Source organism: Vicugna pacos, chromosome 23 (assembly GCF_048564905.1).
Source record: "Vicugna pacos chromosome 23, VicPac4, whole genome shotgun sequence".
NCBI classification, from domain to species: Eukaryota; Metazoa; Chordata; class Mammalia; order Artiodactyla; family Camelidae; genus Vicugna; species Vicugna pacos.
The window spans coordinates 5263025-5283399 of NC_133009.1; the positions used below are offsets into that span (position 1 = coordinate 5263025).

At 41.0% G+C, this 20375-nt stretch overlaps 1 protein-coding gene across 1 annotated transcript; it reads left to right on the top strand.

Moving 5' to 3' along the window:
• Positions 1-572: 572 nt before the first annotated feature.
• Positions 573-19310, top strand: ELK4 (ETS transcription factor ELK4). The gene is made up of 5 exons (XM_072948354.1): positions 573-902; positions 6679-6894; positions 8131-9003; positions 9755-9871; positions 11290-19310. The coding sequence occupies exons 2-5, from the start codon at positions 6688-6690 to the stop codon at positions 11386-11388; spliced, it is 1296 nt and encodes a 431-aa protein (XP_072804455.1). The 5' UTR covers positions 573-902; positions 6679-6687; the 3' UTR covers positions 11389-19310.
• Positions 19311-20375: the final 1065 nt, after the last annotated feature.

The following is a 20375-nucleotide window of genomic DNA, read 5'->3' on the forward strand; positions in this document are numbered from 1 at the left end:
GTCAGTCCCCGGGCTAGAGGGCCAGAGTTGCCGACTGAATATTTATCAAGTGTTGGTCGTGTCTGGGATCTTGCACTTCGATGAGCAGACTGAGGCGGTACCAGTCTCTCCTTCCACCCAGCCAGGAAGAAGGCAGGACGGGAAGCCTGGAGGGTGAAGCCCTCACACTTAAGCTTCGCAACAACAGAAGTGGTCCCTTGGAGGCCGCTCGACGAGCGCCACCTCTTCCCTCGGGCGGGGGAGGCACGGAGGGGCCCCAGCTCCTCCGAGGTCCCGACGCCCGTGGCAGCTTTGGTGCGAGGGTTCGGGTCATGCGCCTCAGCAAACAGTAACTGCTTAGTAGCCCAGAGGAGAGTGCACAGCTGGGAACCCCAGGGGGCGCCCTCGCCGCACCCACACCCGCACCCCTGGCCCCCATCCCCGGGACAGGGACGGCAGCGGCGGCGAGCTGCGCCCCTCCGCCGGCGGCCCCTCCCTTCCCGCCCCCGGAAGTGACGCGCGGCGGCTCCGGCGTCGGGAGGTGGGGCCCGACGCAACCTGGGGGGTTTGAGAGTGGCGGCGGCCGCGGAGCGAGTGGCAGGTCCGGCCGCGGCGAGGAACGCCCCGAGCGCGCGCGCCCGGCGGGTAGCGGCCCCGACGACCCGCGCCGCCGCCGCCGCCGCGTGCGGGGGCGGGGAGGGCGGGGCGCGAGGAGCCGCAGCGGGTGCGGCGGCGGCGGGAGATGCGGGCGGCTGCGGGCACCCGGCGGGCTCGGCTCGGCCGCCGCCGCCTTCTCCGGCTGCGCCGCTGGGGTCGCAGCGGCTGCCGCGCCGTCCTCGAATTCCCAGCGTGAGGAGGCGGAGGGCGGAAGGGAGCATCGTGTTCGAGGCGGAGACTCGGAGGGAGCCCCGCGCGCGGCCTCGGTGAGCGGCGAGCCCCGCGCGCCCCGTCCACCCCGCGCCCCGTCGGGGTCTCACGGCCGCCACCCACAACGGCGGGGAGCGCGGGCGGGGGCTCGGGGCACAACAGGAAGTGAGCGCGCGGGGGCGGGCGCGGGGCCTGCGGCCGCGCGCTCCCCTGGGGACCCGCCCCGCCCCGTCCCGCCTTGTCTGGCGGCTCCAGCCCCGAGGCGCGCAGGTGGACGCGGGAGCGCCCCGCTCCCCTCTCTTCGCCCCCTGTTTGGTCCCGCGAGGCCCCTGGGTCAAAAGGGGGTTGGGAGGTTTTTCTGGGTTTTTCGTTTAGTTTTGTTTTCTGTCGGGGTGGCGGGGCTGCCGGGAGGGGAGCAATTCTGACTTTCTGTAGTGACAGGAAGTTGGAAAGTGAAAGTACAGTTTACCCGGGCCGAGTGAGGTTGCGGCTCTTCCCCCGGACTTTGATCTCCTCCGGGGCACACGGTCATCCGTGTCTCTTCCTCCCCCGCCTCCAAGCTCGCTATTCATCCGGTGTCAAGTTTCATTTCTTTTTGTACTTCTCTCCAGCAAGCCCCCTCCCCCCTTTACTTTCTGCTTAATGTACAGCTGCAGCGAGGCTGGTGGCTTCTTCATTCCTGGGAAGACCAATTGGAAACATCTTTTGGTGGCTGAATATTAACTGGCTTTGGCAGGAAATAAGGGGCATTGTTGACTGAAGTAGTCAAAAAATACACAGTTGGCTTTTTTCCAGGTTTTTGCTCTTTGAAGTTCAGGGTTTTAAAATTAAGATTCCGGAGTTTTACTCCTTATGGGAACGATTCACTCATGTCTGGTTGGTGGATCAGATCCTCCCTTCCCTTTTGCCGTCTCCTACTCACCGCCCCACTGCGGAAGACCTGGTGCTTCCATACTCAAAACTGTCAGTGATGTTTTATTTAAAATGTAGTGTGATTCAGTTTTACCCCCTCGGGAACTCTTTCCTCTTTGATTTTATTTAAACATTAAAACTGCGTAAATGGAATCCATTTAGGGAAGTGTTGTTTTTAAGTTTTATTGTAACAGCACACTTTCAGTATTTCTGTTAGGATACTGTGTGGTTAGATACACTAGGTTCCTTTTTGACAGCGAGGATGGTTTTAACTCAAAACTAGTCTTGATACGTATCGTAATTTGTTTTTGTTTTATTTAAGCAGCACTCTGAATTTGGAGGCTGGAATTTATTTTTTCGGGTCTAAATACTGTTTCTGAAAAATGGACTAAGGGTCACCACAGCAACTGGACTATGTGTATTATAAACATGTTTAGGGTGGAAAAGGTTTTATTTAATAGACTTCCTTTCTCTAATGAGTTACTTCAGCTTGTTCCCTCTTTCATTTTAGCACAGGGATTAATCCACTATCTTTGAAGCATTAAGGTAGAATCAATTATGTTTTCCACATTTAACCCCTCAAAAGTCAGATTCCTTCATTTGGATCAATTAAGTGTTTCCCTCCTTATAATGGTACTGAAAAACTTTTAAAACAGTAATTTTTGGGGAAAAACTGTAATTGTAGAAACATTGAGATTTTTGTGAGACGTAAAACAAGAGTTTGGATTTTTTGACTGATAGGTAACAAGAATAAAAGTAGTGATTTTTTTTGGCTCTTCATTTTACCTTTGTAATTTTAAATAACTGTCTTTTGTAACTTTTTCCCTCTTAGTTCTCTTTTATGATTGAGGAAATCATTGAATTTCATATTAATAGCACACTTTTGGGAACTAGAATGAAGAGGTATTCAACTTTATATGTCCAGTTGTTCACCACCTGTTCAAAGAATTAACTGATATCAAAATTGAATGAGTAAAATATTCCTTTAAAGTGCCCACTGAGCATGTTTGTTTTATGTCTTTGTAATTTTTTTGCAGAAGAATTTTTTTCCCCAGTACTTCGGTCCAAAACCACAGTGCCCTTTTTCTTTCACAACAACTTTCTGTTGCAGAGCCCCTGTAAAGTGCTAGAGAAACTTCAGTGTTTTCTGCAGAATTATGTTCTGCCCTGAAGTATCCACCAGCTCCACCAGCATTTCACCCAGTACAAGCTCTCCTCTAATAACCAAAGGGGGAGGTGGATGTTAAACCAACACCCCCTTGGGAACACCTCTCATTTGCTCAGGATGGCACGTGTATGCTCATTGTGGAGATGTCGGTGGTTCTGTCTTTTTGCATGTATGGCTTAGCTGTTATAAACCTGTAGGGCTCAAGCATTATCTACATGATAGACATTAAGACTCTAGGATTTGGTTTGGGAAATTTTTCCAAAAATAAATGGAATTAGAGGTACCAACTTTGTCATAGTCCTAAGATTCTGGTTCTCTGCCTGTCTTTCTTCTTTCCTCCTCCCTCTCCTCCTTCCAGCATCATCATCATCACTGTCATCGTCATCATCTTTCTCACACATATACACTCTCCTATAAGCAGTCTTTTTTTGGGGGGGGGGTTAGGTTTATTTGCTTATTTATAAAAATCATTTATCTGTTTAACTTCTTTCTTCCAGAACCCAGGACCTCATGCATGCTACACACACACTCTACCACTGAGCTGTACCCTCCCCCCTCCTATAAGCATTCTTGATATGAAGATGATATCTGAAAATGCAGAGACTGAGTTCTTTGGTTAAGCTGAAATTTACTGGGGAGTAACAGATTTATTAGACTATCAAATAATTGTTTAAATGGAAAACATCTGTAGTTAAAAACTAACTTGCCATGGGTAGGGATCATCAGAAGAAAAGCCTCTTTGGTAAATTCGGGAAATGGCAGGGCATCTTCTCCCTCCCCACCTGGTACTTGATGGATATAATAAACAAACCACCATTTAACTTTTAACAGCTCAGGTGAGGCTATAGGAAACTATGATTTCCAGTGGGCATGGTTATTTAGCGTTAAAGTAACACTTCATATTTGTAGATTATTGTCACAGTATCTAATAATGTAATACTTCTTTACAACCCACTGGTGATCTGAATGCTTTTATCCTTCTGGGGAAGTGGTATCCCTAATGAACAGAGTACATGACTGTGATGAAAGAGACTTGGCTTCATGGCCTCAGTTTCTCCATTAACTCTCATTATGGGAGGCATCTCCCCCTTTTTCTTCTTTATTATTTTCCCATCTCTATTTCTGGATGACAGTATCTGTACAACCAGCTTCACAGTGATAACTGGAGGACATTCTGTGTGTCTCAGAAAAGTTATAGAAATGCAGATGCTTTCCAGTACTGTTCCTTGTCTCAGCCCATTTTGGAAGCAGGCATAGTTGATCTTTAAGGATCCCATCCTCTCTGAGTTAAACATGGTTAGAGTTAGGTTTCTCAGGCCTAACTTTTGTATTGTTTGTACTGTTTGTTTTTGGTATCTTTATTGAGATATAATTCACATACCATTAAAATTCACCTACTTAATGCGTACAGTTCAGTGGTTTTAGTATATTCACAGAGTTGTATACCACTGCCACAATCTAAATTTAGAATATTTTCATCACCCCCTTAGCAGTCACTCCCCATTCTTCTCCCCGCCCACCCCACCCCACCCCCACCCCTGTTCCCAGCCCTAAGCAACCACTGATCTACGTTCTTTGCCTATTCTGGACCTTTCATACAAATGGAATCATACAACGAGTGGTCTTTTGTGGCTGGCTTCTTCCACTTAGCATGATATTTTCAAGATTCATCCATTAAAGGAGCCCACATCAGTACTTCATTGCTTTTTCTGGCTAATACTTCACTCTGTGGTTATACTACATTTTGCTTTTCCACAGTTGATGGCATTAAGGTGGTTTCTCCTTTTTGGATACTATGAATACCATCATGAGCATACCACAAGAGCATACTTGTACAAGTGTCTGTGTCGACGTACAGTTTCATTTCTCTAGGGCATATACCTAAGAATGGAATTATCGGGTCGTATGGTAACTCTGTTTAGTATTTGAGGAACTGTCAAACTGTTTTCCAAAGTGGCCGCACCATTTTACATTCCCACCAGCAGCATATGAGGGTTTCACTTTCTCCACATTCTCACCAACACATGTCATCTGTCTTTTTGATTATATCCATCCTAGTAGGTGTGAAGTGGTATCTTAGGTGGTTTTGATTTTTATCTACCTAACAACTAATGATGTTGAGCATCTTTTCATGTGCTTATTGGCCATTTATATATCTTTTTGGAGAGATGTCTTTTCAAGTCCTTTGTCAATTTTCAATTTTTTTCTAATCATAAGAATTCTTTATATAGTTTTGATAAGTCCCTTATTATTTGAAAATAATTTCTCACATTCCAAGGATTATCTTCTCACGTGGTGGTATTATTTGTAGCACGAAAGTTTTAAATTTTGATGTAGTCCAGTTTACCTGTTTTATAGTATTTTAATGGTTTTGGTTTGTCTTCAAGTCCTGTCCTGATCCATTGGGATCTAATTTGTAGATAAAGGAAGGCTTTTTGATTTTTTGTGTGTAAAGTCCCATTATAGACCTCTTAGGACGTGCTTATATGTATTTGGCTGGAGTTTCTGTTCTACAGAACTCTTCCTTATAAACAAGGTGTTTGAAGTTTTTGTGAGGAAAACAACTGAGAACATTTCCTTGCTGCTTGCTACATTGTGTAAACCAGTGGTTATTAACTGAGATGATTTGTGCCCCAGGAGAACATTTGGCAATGTCTAGAGACATTTTGATTGTCAAATTGAGCAGGATGTGCTACTGGCATCTAATGGGTAGAGGCCAGAGGTGTGGTTAACACTGCATACAGTGCACAAGGACAGCCTCTAGGAACAAAGAATTATCTGGCCCAAAATATCAATAGTGCTTAAGTTAAGAAACTCTGGCCTAAACAGGAAGATCCTAAAAGTTGAACTGTTGAAAGATTTCTCAGTTCAGGTCTTGATAATCACATAAAGGTTGCTAATCAAGCAAAAGGAAGGTCTACGCAAATGTAATTCCTGTGGACAAAATGGTGACAGAATTGTAAAGTAGAGAACATTTTGCTGAATTTTCAGTGCTGCCAATTTATATGTAAATTACGCTTATGATAATGGAAACCATGTGGAGGAGAAATACCAGCGGGGCAAAAGTAGTTTGTTCCGTATACCTCCAGGCCACCCTGAGACACACACATACATGTCCTGACACAGAAACCAACTGGACTAACTTAGACAGATGCTGAGATGGTGGTCTTCTCAGAGAATGTGACAATGAGTTTTTAAGATAAAATTTAATAACAGTGATACTCTATTGATTGGCATTCATCAGTCTGCTCCTATCATTTACGCAACTAGCTTTATCTCCCAGCAAGATTTTTCTTTCTTTTTTTGAAAAAAATATTTTACTTATCATTGTATTTACTTAATTGTTTTTTATTAGAGGGGGGAGGTAACTAGGTTTATTTATTTTTAGGAGGTACTGGGGATTGAACCCAGGACCTCTTGCATGCTAAGCATGTGCTCTACCACTTGATCTATACCTCCCCTCAAGATTTTTCTTAAGTGGCTTGTCATTCTTGAGTTTGGACTCTGGATCTAGATTGCCTGGGTTTCAATCTCAGCTCCACCGTTTACTGTTGTGACTTTGGACAGTTTACTTAACTCTTATGGATCAGTTTTTTCCCACAAGTAATGAGGCTGCAGTAGTATCTGTCTTAGAGAATGGTTGGGGGGACGAAATAAAGTAATACAGTTAGAGGACTTAAAACAGTGCCTGACATACAGTGTTATGTAAGTGTTGGCTGTTAATTGTGTATCTTATCTGATGCCTCTTTCAGCTCATTGCTATGGACAGTGCTATCACCCTGTGGCAGTTCCTCCTTCAGCTCCTGAAGGAGCCTCAGAACGATCACATGATCTGCTGGACCTCTAATAATGGGGAGTTCAAGCTTTTGCAGGCGGAAGAGGTGGCTCGTCTCTGGGGGATTCGAAAGAACAAGCCTAATATGAATTATGACAAACTCAGCCGCGCCCTCAGATACTATTATGTAAAGGTAATACGCTCCACTTCAAGAATTTTTCCTTCTCTTCTGTTGAGGTTAGGGGTACTAATGTCCTGGTTTATTTATTTATTAAAAGAAGTTTTTTAAATTGAGGTATAATGGACATACAAGATTATATTTGTTTCCTGTATACAGTATAATGATGCAATATTTGTATACATTGTGAAATGATCACTGTTCTGGTTTATTTATCCAATTTATTTTCTACCTTCAGCAGTTTGGAATTAGAGTGAAAGATGTAAATGTTCTAGCTGTATTTCTGTAAATTCTTATTCAGTACCCCACTCCTACTGCATTTATTTCACTCCTAATTGTAATTGTCTTTAAAGAAGAAATGAGGATAGAGGTGGAATAAGGAAAAGGAAATTTGAGATTCTTAAGTATAAATAAATACTCTTGTTTCTGTCAATTTACTTTAAAAATTGTCTCATCTGGGGCATGGGTAATAGCTCAGTGATAGAGCATATGCTTAGCATGCATGAGGTCCTGGGTTCAATCCTCTGTACCTCCATTAAAAAAAAAAAAGTGAAAAAAATTTGTCACATAGTTCTTTGTTTTTTAGCTTTACTTAATTTTTACTTTTTAGTTTAACCCAGAACACAAATTAATACCGTAAAGAATAACTGTTAATACTTAGATTTGATTTCTTAGTTAAAATTTATTTTTTAAATTTCTTCTTATTTTGAATACATTCTTGGGCCCTGAGGTAAAATAAATGGCTCAAGTGGATAGAATTAGAATGAGAAGCTGGGATCTTAATTTCTTTCATCTGTAAGTGGTTGATACTATCAGCTTTCCTGTATGGAGATACGAGATAAGAAACAACTGGGGTTTCTGAAGGAAGTAGGAGCCTTAGCAGAACTAATGTTCTAAATTCCTTTTGGCTTACTCAGGATGTGAAAGGCTTGTACCTTTGCAATTATTTGAGTTGCAGTTCAGCGGTTTTTGACTTCACACAGATATTTGGTTGACAGTGTTTAGCAATTAAAATCTCTCAGCTTTTATGTAATGTATCAGTTCCATTGTTAATAAGACATTTAAATGTTTTTAACTTGGACTCTATTATCGTAGGAACTGTTGATATGGCTAGATGAATTTGGATGATTTTGAAGCTTTCAAGTAAACTACTTATCAAACAGAGAACCTCATTAGGTCATCTTTTTCCTGAGCCGTTGGGGGGGTAAGTTTATAAGAAAGTATAAGAATGCCTGTTTTATTTATTTACAGAATATCATTAAAAAAGTGAATGGTCAGAAGTTTGTGTACAAGTTTGTCTCATACCCAGAGATTCTGAACATGGATCCAATGACAGTGGGCAGGGTTGAGGGAGACTGTGAAGCTTTAAGCATCAGCGAAATCAGCAGCAGCAGTTCCAAAGATGTGGAGAGTGCGGGGAAAGAGAAGCCTCCCCAGCCTGGTGCCAAGACCTCTAGCCGCAATGACTACATACACTCCGGCTTGTATTCTTCATTTACCCTCAACTCTTTGAACTCCTCCAATAGGAAGCTTTTCAAATCTATAAAGGTTGAGAATCCGGCTGAGAAATTGGCAGAGAAAAAATCTCAGGAGCCAGCACCATCTGTTATCAAATTTGTAACAACACCTTCCAAAAAGCCACCAGTTGAACCTCTTGCTGCCGCCATTTCAACTGGCCCAAGTATTTCTCCATCTTCAGAAGAAACTATCCAAGTGTTAGAAACCTTGGCTTCCCCCAAACTGCCTTCGCTGGAAGCCCCAGCTCCTGCATCCAGTGTAACTACGGCCTTTACCACCACCCCTCCTATTTCATCTGTATCCCCTTTGCAGGAACCTCCTAGAACACCTTCACCACCACTGAGTTCCAACCCAGACATGGACACAGACATGAAGTCAGTGGCTTCTCAGCCAATGGAACTTCCAGAGAACTCGTCACTGGAGCCTAAAGACCAGGATTCAGTTTTGCCAGAAAAGAACAAAACAAATAATTCATCAAGGTCCAAGAAACCCAAAGGGCTAGAGCTGGCCCCGACCCTCGTGATCACAGGCAGTGATCCAAGCCCACTGGGGATATTGAGCCCTTCTCTCCCTACAGCTTCTCTCACGCCAGCACTTTTTTCACAGGTAACACTCTTTCTTTTCAGCGCCACCATTGTTTGCTCTTACTCACCTTTTAAAACAAGTCCAGAATTTATTAACCTCAAGTTCTCATTCACTGCGTAGCTTTGTCTTAGGGAGGTTATGTATGGTTCTGTGAAGGTAACCCAATTCCTCACCTCATTAGGATTGTCAAAATAAAAGGTTTGGAATGTTGTGTTAAAAAATTCATTGTTCTACAAGTAAACAAATGTTTAGGTTTTTTCCACTTTCTCTTAAAGAGAATACTTTTTTTTTTTTCTCTCCTTTTTGGTCTTATACCAAACAGCAGTAATCTCAAGTTAGAAAACAGACCCTGAGGACCTTAAGAAAAATGGTGTGATGTTGAGTACCAAATTTGTACAGTTACATGAGATATTTCTTAACTTGCTCATCTCAGGTAACATTTAAATAGATTACTCCCAGACCTTCTTGTTATTAAAGCGAAACTGTGTATGACTCAGTTACCCATTATTTCTCTGCACCTGAATTCAGATTGGTTTTTCTGTTTAAAAAAGATCCTACAAAAACAGGTAAGAAAATATTTTGATCTTTATCTTTCCTGGGTTGTAAAAGTAAATTCTGAGGTTTTTTTCATCATGGTAAAATTTCAGACGTGGAAATATTTGGAGTGGAGAAGAAGACAATATTTGGGTTCAGGGTTATTTGTGTATCATTATGAGGGTAAAACACAATCCTGATAAGCCATTTAGTTCTATTTTTGTTCTGTATATTGCAGACGCCCATCTTACTGACCCCCAGCCCCTTGCTCTCCAGTATCCACTTTTGGAGTACTCTGAGCCCTGTTGCTCCCCTAAGTCCAGCCAGACTGCAAGGTGCTAACACACTTTTCCAGGTAAATTGCATAAAAGCTTGTTGTCTTTTGTAACTGGGGCGTGGTAAATGAAGGAAGAGGTGAAAGGGCGTATCCACTCTTCCGTTTAATCTCGGTAAAACTTCCACTTAATGAGTGTTCTTTAGATTTACTTTTGAATTTCTCAGTGTTAACTTTCCGGCCAGCAAACAACTTAGATAAATATTCACAGTAGAATTTCCTTTGCGTTATTTACTATTTCATGCATTTGAATTAGACCAAGAATTGTTCAATACTGCAGTAGATTTTGAGCCCACCCAATTATTTTTTGTCATTTTAAATGCTAGAAATCCTCTTTTCTAGGGAAAAAAGCATATTTCTGTGTATGTATGTATTTTAGGGGGGGAACTCTGCACACAGGTTTCCCCTTTTAACTGAGGAGTGATGAAAAATAGAGAAAACTCTTGAGAAAAGTATTTCAAATACTCCCTTTTCCCCCTCACTCAGAATTGATACTTGTCAACATTTTAAATATATATATATTATACTATCTCTTAATCAGGATCTTAGGAAAGGCCTCACAGCTTTAAACCACCATTTTGCCCAAAGCATCTAGACTTTATAACTTGTAGAATTTCTTGTAGCTGGTTCAATTCACTTATTTGAGGGTGATTCCCTGGGAGGTTTTCTTAGATTTTGTAATTTAACTTCTCATTTATTCTTTTGGAAATGAAGTGGTAAGGGGGGAAAAAAAAGAAAGAACATTAAAAATCTTTTTACTTTGACAATTTTTTTCTTCTTTGCAAGAAGTTCTCAATTATTCATTTGAGAAAATGTTGAGAATTTTCCATATTTCATTTTTACATTTTTCTTTGCCTCTCACAGACAGATAATTGAGTTAAGAGAGAGATCTGTGACCTTCAGCAAAGTCACAGTGCTCGAGTAGCTTCAGCCTGACGTCCCCATAGAGACGTGGTCTCAGAATGCATGTTGGGAGCCCTTTTCCCTGATGAGCACCCTACATCTAAACATCTAGTTTTACATCTAGTTATACACAGAGTGAGGAGACGGGCATCTCCTTCTGGGCCTCTTATTGGCGGTCTGTGATTTGCTTTATAACCGAATTATGCTCTGTAGTGCATGCTGTCATTCACTGGACTTTCTAAAACCTTCCTGTGAAGTTAAGTGTAAACCTGTGTTCCTTAGGATCTGAGAGAAGGTATAGGTTTGTTCTTTCCGTTCCATCCAGGTAGGCTGGGGAGTGTGTTAATATGTAACATTTAAGACAAACAACTTTTTCCTTTCAAGTTTTTGTGTCATCATATTCTTCCATGATAAACAATGACTGCCTTTGTCCTGCAAGTCACTGCAGGTGGCTGTCACGTTCTGCCTCAGGGAATATAATAGTGAAATGTGGGGTTGTGTAATAGGATGATAATGTGTGTCATTTTCTTTCTCAGTTTCCTTCTGTGCTGAACAGTCATGGGCCATTCACTCTTTCTGGCCTGGATGGCCCCTCCACCCCTGGCCCATTTTCCCCAGATCTACAGAAAACATGACCTGTGCGCTTGTGGAATGAGAGAACCAAGAAATAACAAGACAGAGAGACTTTCACCGTGATTACATTCAAAGTGAGCGGTTGATACTTCCACAGTGCTGATAATAGACTGCGGTGATTTTTGCCATTCTCCATTAAAATGCTTTTTTAGGATTCTCTTTGAAGAGGACTCAAGTCAGACTGTGTAAAAATGCCTTAATTGGAGTCCAAACTCCACTTCCCTCTTTTTCTTTCTTTTTTAAAAATGTTTTGGATTTTGTGTTACATTTTTGGTGGGGTTTAGCAGCTAGCTATGCTTTGCAAGAGCAGCTAAGAACAAAGTTACTCCTTCTGCCTTACTGGGACCCTTTAGCCAGGAAAAATTTATGCTTTGAGTATATTATTTAAAGAAATATAAGTTAAATGAAATTGGCCATATGCTTTGTTGAATACTAAGAATGAGTTGTGCGTAAGTAGTGGAGGGAGAAGAATCATTCCTGTTCACACAAAGTAAGATTGGAGCAGGACTGTTGGGGAGGCTCTGTTTGGCTGTCAGCTGTAACACACATAAGCACCTCCACAGAAAGGCGTCTTGCTTACGTTTACTCAGGCTGGGTCTCCTAGCCGTATGTGTGATCTTGTCTGAACCTGTCAGCAGAGCATGGAGCTAGTTTATTCCCACATAGGAAGACCTTTGAGCCTGAGGCGTAAGACAGTGTTTGGAACAATCAGTGAGAATAGGGGACCCTGTCTCTGGCACAGGAATGTCATCTGCTCTGTGGGTGGAGTGAGCACACACCTGTGGAATACAGCTTGCTAGATGATGGCTTTTGAGGGGATGAACCTGGATCTTGAAATTTTGAGGCATCTCTGAATCAAAGATTCAATTGAATAACTTGAAACAAGTGGGGCTTTTCCCAGGTATAAGGTACCCAGTGTGAAGGACCCTTTCTTCTGTTCATTTTATCCTGTTTTCTACTTTGTGTTTATCTTTTAAATTCAAGGTTGTTAGAGGCTGTGATAGTTTTAACGATCTAATTAGGAAGATGAAAAGCAAAGTGAAGCCTCCAAGTCTGTGGTGAGGTGAAGATACGCTTTTTTGAAAAAAAATTTTTTTTTAATTGGGAGCAGAATCCATTTGGAAGCGCTCATACATAGGGATTGGATTATTTATTTTTGTAGTGAAAAACTTAGGCCTTCATCTCTACCAAATTTATAAAATATTACCATAGGGTAATCAGTGCCAGGTCCAGGCAGATTTGCTGATCCCCCAAACTGAATTAATACCAACATCACAGTGGTGTCTTTTGAAGAATGAGGCTTTAAAATCCAGGATTAGATGGTATGCCGCACCACCAACCACTCTGCCCACTGAGCTAGTCTTTTAACCCTAGAAATAGTTCCTATAATTGAATCACCTGAACTAAATGGAAAGCGGGAGTAAGGATTTGAGGGCTTAACATGACACTGCTATAAACCAGCATCGTCCAGATGTATAATGTTCACTTTAGTTTGTTTATATACAGTGTAGAGGAACTCTAGTGTAAGACGTCAGTGCTAGTTCGTTAGTAGCAGAGGGACGGGATTCAGGGAGCTGCCTTTATATTTGTAGCGTTGGAGACCTGTTACTGGTTCATTTGTGGCCACCAGCGGAAGAGTTCTGTTCCTGAGATGTGCAATAGTGGTGTTGCAGGGGAGTGTCCAGTGGTGATGGGGAGCAGACGTCCGGGGTGTTGTCCCCGACACGGAATCATTTCGTTTGCATGCCTGTTTGAAATTAGACTGCTCGGCAGCACTTTGCAATAGTTGTATTAGGTTACTTAACATTTTGTACATTAAATAAGTAAATATTGATGGCTTAATGTAGAGATATTTTAAATTTTGAAAGCACAAAAGAGTATCTTTTTGAATCAAAGGAGAAAAGCCATTGGTTGGTTTTCACAGATGATATCTTTGATAATTAACCGTGTCAGCACAGGAGTGCCCGGGAAGCCAAGGGCACCATGAAGACTCAGTCAAAGCAACTTCCTAGGAACTAGTTTTAGTGAGTCCTCTGCCTCTGAGCCTCTCCCGGAAGTCTCTGAGAGGCGTGGGCCTTAGGGGGTTGATGGTCATCCGCTTATTACTCTTTGAGATCAGCTGTTGTGGGGAAGCTGGTGTGTGTGTTTGTGTGCGTGTGCTTGTGTGTTCACTTTTTAAATGAAATGAAGCTACAGCCTTAGCGCAAGTATTTGAGGCAGATCATTCTATTTGTAAACTACCTCCTTCCTGGGAAAGTCTCTGTATTTTTTTGCGCAGCCACAGAGTTCTTAGCAGCAAAAGGTGACATACCAACTTAAGATCAGTCTTCACTGGAGAGACTTAACATTTGGTAGCCGTAGCTGGTGTCCGTCACTAGTCACTTTGCCAGGATGAATGCTGGTGGGCAAAAGTGGCCCAAGTGAAGACGGGAGCATGTTGAATGAGTTTTTGAGACTAACACGGTGATCAACTTAGCTTTTCTTTTGCCCTGGCCCTTACCTAGTCAGTTGGATGCTGAGCAACATTTAACAACCAGGCCCTCCTTAGGGGTAAAAAAGACCCTTAAATTGTAGCATTTGCTGATTTTCCATGATGTAAGTTATCTCCCCTGTGGCGGATTCTAAGCGGCCACCTTGGGGTTGAGAAGGGATGTACCGCTGGCTCAGAGCCACACGCTCAGCCAGCGAGCCGCTGCGTTCATTCCACTCTGAGGGCATTTTCATGTACTTTCTAAAATCACTGTTTTCTTTTTGGTTTGTCACACTTCTTTTGTGATGTAATATTCCTCGTGGCATATTTTGTGTGTTCAAAGGTGAAACTTCTATTGATTTGAAAAAATTTATACATAATGGAAGAATCTAGAAACCCTCAAAAGGTCAACCTTAAGCTTCTTCAGAGGTCAAATATAGGTTTACTTTTTTTACATTTTGGTGGTTAAAATACAGATACAGTGATTTTTCTTTAGATTTTGATGGGGAAAATAAGCCCAAGAGCCCAGATGGTAAAAGGGTACTAGGCGGTTTTTCACACTGGAGTTTTTCTTTTTTTACACTCAAAGAATTCCTTGAAGATTACATACTATATTAGAGATCAAAAAAGGCAAAACTGACTGTTGTATCTCTTTACATGGCATGGTTTCTGGCTTTCTCCCTACGATGTGTCACTTAGACTTGGAGAGGATGCCAAGTCAGAGGCTTGGGGTTCTGGAGCTGTCACTTCAGGCTGCTGCTATGACCCCTTCAGTTCCATTCACACCTGGCACTGTGTCAGGTCATCTGATGACACTGCTTCACCCTGGTCTCATCATTTGTGTTGTGATTCTAAAGTTCCCAAAGACAGTTTTGTATATTTCTAGTGAATTTATGCACATTAGAGACACTCAGTGGCATTTCAGAAAAGCAGTCTCTAACCTTTTGGAACACACACCTGAATCAGTAACAGGTTTTGAACACAGATTCCCCATTGCAAATTCATATGCATATACATCAAGTTATATACTGCTGGACTGAAGTAGTATGTATGTTACAAGACACAAATACACAAAAACAGAAGTTAAGGATGGCATAAAAATAAATCTTGAGTGGAAATTCTAGTATTTTCTTCCTGCACCCAGTGGACTGTCTTCTGCACACACACACCCCCCCCCCCCCGTAGCATGTACTCGACTTTAAGGACCCCTGAGTACTGTTTCTCAGTCTAATCTTGGGGGAAAAAATGTGGATGCCTTATTGTGATACATGGGAAAACCCTTTATGTATTTGATCTGATTTTTATGTAAAATCTCTAGAAGATACTAGGAATTTTTCAGGAAAGCTTGTCATCCTCTCTACCAAACTTCATATTAATTCTTTTTCATAAGTTGCTAAACAGCCCATTACCAGGTGCTTTCCAGAGCTTCACACGTATCACTTTTGACAGCCTGTGTCTCTTTCCTTTTCATCTGAGGTATCACTTTATAATTTACTTTTATTTTGCTAAGTGCTCACAAACTTCTTTGGGCCTTTTTCATGTTTTATTTTACCAACAGTTTCAGAATCACTTCAAGTTGCTTTATGCTTAAATTGCCTAACAACCTCCATTTTCTTGCTGCATTAGTGTTTTTGATTTTTTAAAAATTGGTACCATTTTTGGCATCTGAAGAAATACTTTCTTGATGGGTCTGTTCTATCAATCACTTCACTTGGTGTCTACATTTTATGTACCCCTGCCAGAAATCTAGAGCTGTGCTGAGGCGCCATTGCTAGGTGTGTAAATAAACACGGCAGCAAGTGCTAGGTCTTTGTGTGGAAGCCTGGCGCTCTGAAGGAAGGGCTGCACCAGCAGGAGAGTTCCACTCCTCACCAGCACGGACTCTGTGACCCGCGGGCGGGACAGACATGGAATGGGAGAAGCTGATTGGTCAGTTCGTGGTAGTGAAGTGGAGGTCAGCCGTAATTGTCTTGAGCAGGTACTCTGACCAGAGGATTAGTTTGATGGAAAATGTTTTTTGTTAATTATTGTCTTGGTTTGGGGTCGACAAATAAATGTCTTGTTACTGTTTTTAGTGCTGCTGGCATTGCCTGAAACAAGGTGCCCTGTTAGTCCCCTGTGTCATCAGAACCGTGCTTACTGAAGTTGAAATTTTCATCTTAGAATCTAGAATTCATGTGGGTGGTGGTGTATTAAGCAAGAAAAGAAGGCGGTTTGATTTCATTTCTTGTACTCGGTGGAACCCGTTAGGATAAAAAGTCATGTTTTTACCTATAAACAGGGCAGATCTGAAAGGTGAGTTGTTGTTGTAGTATAAATGTTCCATTTGAAGCTGCCAGTTTCTTCACGCTACTTTTCTGGGGGGAAAAAATTGTGATAGATTGACAGCCTGCCAGGACATAGCAATTTCTAGGGCGCTGCCATCCACACGTAGCCATTGTGAAAATGGAAATGAGAGTGGTTTGTGTGAGAGGGAAAGTGTTGGCTCTGAGCTTTCTACAGAAACCAGGAAATGCAAGCTGTTGTTAGCATCATTTTAAATGAAACCTCTAACAAGAAAATTTGTGAGGGATACAATCAAACACAGTAAGTCTCTTGAACGCTAATCTTTTGAGTATAATGCACATCAGCAAGTTTAATGAGGTTGACATTTTTATTTTAAAATACTTAATTAGGAAACGAGAGCATTTCTTTCCAAGGCATTCTGATGTTTTGGCTGAGTGCATATGTGTGTGTGTGTTGTGTATGTGTATATACTGATGTATTGACTGAATATACGTTTGTGTGTATAAAAAATCTATTTTTCAGAGGGATCATATATTCATCCTAGTCTAGGATTGTTCCTAGGCTATTTTATACTAAAACTTAAGGGAAAAATTTGGCTGCACTTTGCAGTTGCCACTTTTTAAAAATTAATGCCTTGCACATTTCAATTTTTTTAAAATACATAGAATCATAAGCCTTAAAGACTAATTGCTTGTCAACATTTTAGAAATACCGTACAGTGCTATGTGTGACATACGCTAAGCAAAGTCATCTTAAACTGTTCTCTTATGTTCATGTATTATTGAGCAAATAAGGGTGTTCTTTTTTTAAATTTCTACATTTATTTTTGTGTAAAATCCTTGTTACATTGGGTTCTAAGTTTCTTAGAGAGGAGGTGTATACTAGAAGTCGTGTTTCTAAACTACAGATCTGACCATGACTCATATGGTGGGGGAGGAATTCTGGCATCGTAGCCTAATCTGTCCTCATGAACTGTACATAGTAAGCATTAGCAGAAACCTCGGAGTATCTTGGGTTGAATGTTCTTCCAACTTTGCCTTGGTTCCCATCTCATAAGGGCCCGTTCTGGTTCTGAACCCCTCCAAGGATTATGAGCCACGCAAGGACAGGCCTGGGATCTTCTGGACGGGATGAGGGTGGGGAGGTGCCCTGTGGCTTAAGTTTCAGCCAGTGAAATCACTCAAAGTTGCCTAGAGTTTAGGGGTGGGAATGCCGCATACTGGTATGAAATCACTTGGCACTTTTGGGGGCACCATTATTAGCACTGTTTTATTTTTAATAACTGGAAGCGCTTAATGATTATTTTGTTAAATTTCAGCTTAAGGATATTGAGGGTCAGGGAAGTAAGGTTTATTTCTTGTTTATATTTTCTGGAACTTATGTTGGAGAAGGGATAAATGATAAATGACCCAATGAGCCATTCTAGGCTCTGTAAGGTATGCTCTTTTGGCTAGGATGTTTTAAAATAATTTACAAGCTTTTAATACTGTGCTTCGTAGAAATGTATGAGTTTTAATGATTTGTAGTTGGTGGGTCATACTCAGCTTTGTGAGCTCGCCAATTTTAAGTTTCTTTCCTATTTAATCATTGTTGCTAATTATTGTCTGTCATGTAGGGGACACAGTCCCTTCTAAGACATTTCATACTTTTAATTTTTGATGGCAGTATTACCAGTGGGCTTTATATGTACATTACATTCATTGTTTATGTGATAAAGTAGCATATTGTCTGAAGTTCCCCGTTCTGTATTAGTGAAATTAACTGAGGTGCATATATATAAAGATAGAAAAGAATACAATTAATGTTTGATTACTCAGGCCTGTTTATTTGGGTTGGCCGTTCGATCTTTTCCCATCACAATCATAAGTGTTTCTTCACTTTTACCTTCTAGCAGTTTCATTGATCTTTGTGGGCAGGGAAGATTAAATATGAAACTCAGTCTAGTCATTTTGCTGCTGGTTGGCTTTGGTTTGAGGCAAATACAATTTTTGACTAAAATTGGTTTTTCTTTTTAGAATTATGCCCTTTTCACCAGATAATCAAGTTGGCTTTTTTTTTTTAAAGTGTATAATGTTGTGTTTTGCAGAACAAACTAATAATTTTCTATGAGCCCTACTGGATCTTCAAGTGGTGGATATCACTTGAAAATTAAATAGTGTTAAACTTTTGATTTTCACCGAAGCAGTCTGTGAGTCAGGAGGAAGGCATCTGTCTGCTGTGACGTCGACAAAGAGATGCGTTCTTCTACGACCGTGTCTGCAGTTTGGGCTCTGTGGTAGTAAGAACTCGTCGGGGTGCTTTCCTCAAACCTCTGTCCATTCAGCTGAGGAGACAGTTACTTCATTGTTTATTTTCCCCCTTGTTTATCTTTTTTTTAATTTTACTTTGAAATCTATCTCATAATATCTAATACCCACTACTTTGGTATAAATAGAATACATATGATGCCATTGCACACTTAACCAAAAGTGTCATTGATAACTTGTCTTGATTAATTTCAACATAATTTACATTAGGGAGACCTTCAGAGTATTAAAATCATTTTTTTTTCCCTAAAAAGCAACTCAAATGATGGTAACTGCTAACATTAATACCATGTTAATTGATGCAACTGGAGAGAAACTGCCACATCTTCTAGCTAAGCAGTCTGACTTCACCTGTTGGGAAATGAAGGGATGTTGTTTTAGGGAGGTTAGGATGGCTGGAGCCAGAGCCTTGAACTCTTCTTGTGCCCGGCAAAGAAGCTTTACAGAGCTTGGGGTGGTGAGCAAGAGCATGCGCTAGCACTTTGAGGGCTTTATAATATGCTGCTTTTAAGAGGAAAAAGTGTAGTTGATACTCAGTGCATCTCCAGACACAGGAAGGGGTTGCTCTGAATAGCCAATCAGGTGATCTTTTTTTTTCTCTTGCTTCAAGTTTTATGCAAAAATTATTGTTCAATTCTGTAATGATGATACGCATCCTTTTAGAAAGATGATACATTTAAAAAATTATTTTATGTAAGAACTGACAGAGGAATCTGCTTTGTATAATGGCAAGCTGGCTTTAAGAAAGCACTGTATCAAATTTACTAAAGTCCAAGATTATATCGATGTGTTAATAGATGTATGTGCAACTAGATATGGACAACAATTGTATTTTTTTAAATAAATATTTTTAACAAAATGACTTTCTGAATTGATTATTTCCTTCTCGCACATTGATTGAAGTAGTTTCTGTGTATTTTATTTTCATCTATGCTAAATGTGGGTAAGGAAAATTCAGCTTTCCCAAGGGTTATCATTAAAACCTGGCCTTCAGCTATCTGTTGTGTATCTACATTAAAATATTTAAAGCCTGTGTTGAGATAGGTAGTGAAAAGGGGAAATGTAAAAATGATTGTTAATATAAAAAGGAATTAAAAGATTACTGACTTGCTAGAAAAGTTATTTGCCATGTGAAATCTTTTTTATTTTAGTTTTTAAAATGTGTTTACCTTTTTAAGAAGTATTTAAAATTTTAATCAGATTCTTTTGTTTTAGCCCTTTGTAAGAAGCAGGCTTTGCTTATTTCTGCTTTAGGCACTGTTCCTTCGTGTAGTTGTGGAGATTAGAAACTGGAGACTGCAGTTCATTTAGCAAATGAAATTAGGCCCGTTTAGAACTGGGTTGATAATATATACGTGGGGGCAAGTGGGGTTAAGAGGTAGCAGAATCACATCAGAGGTCTGTTTCATACTCCAGGTGAGAAGAAGGTGAGTAACAAATTGTCTGTGGGGACAAGAGTTCACAGCCCTGGTTAGATGTCCTTCAGATGGTGGGCAGTGGGTGGTACACTTGTGAGGACTGCTGGGTTCTAGACCCAGGTTCTCAAAACGCACTGTCTGGAACAGTAGTCCCACAAGGGCAAGTAAATTTGGGAAACTGGGTCTTCACCCCTTGAGAGTCAAGATGCATATTAGACCTATTAAAAGCTTGAAGAAGTCTTAGTGAAAAAGCCTGTTTAATTCACCATTTTCTAACCTTTCTGACTGTTGACACATCCTCTTTTGAGAGGCATGATGTCGATTTTGCAATTACTTTCTGTGTTTCATAAATGCATCTAGTGATAAACCCTAATATTGAGTAATTTTCCAGGGTTGGCATTATTAGGTAGGAGATAATCATTAACAGTTGTAAGCTTTCACATTGATTGTCACTACAGAGCACTGTGCTTACTGGAATAAACCCTGGAACTGAAAGGAGTCCATGAAGG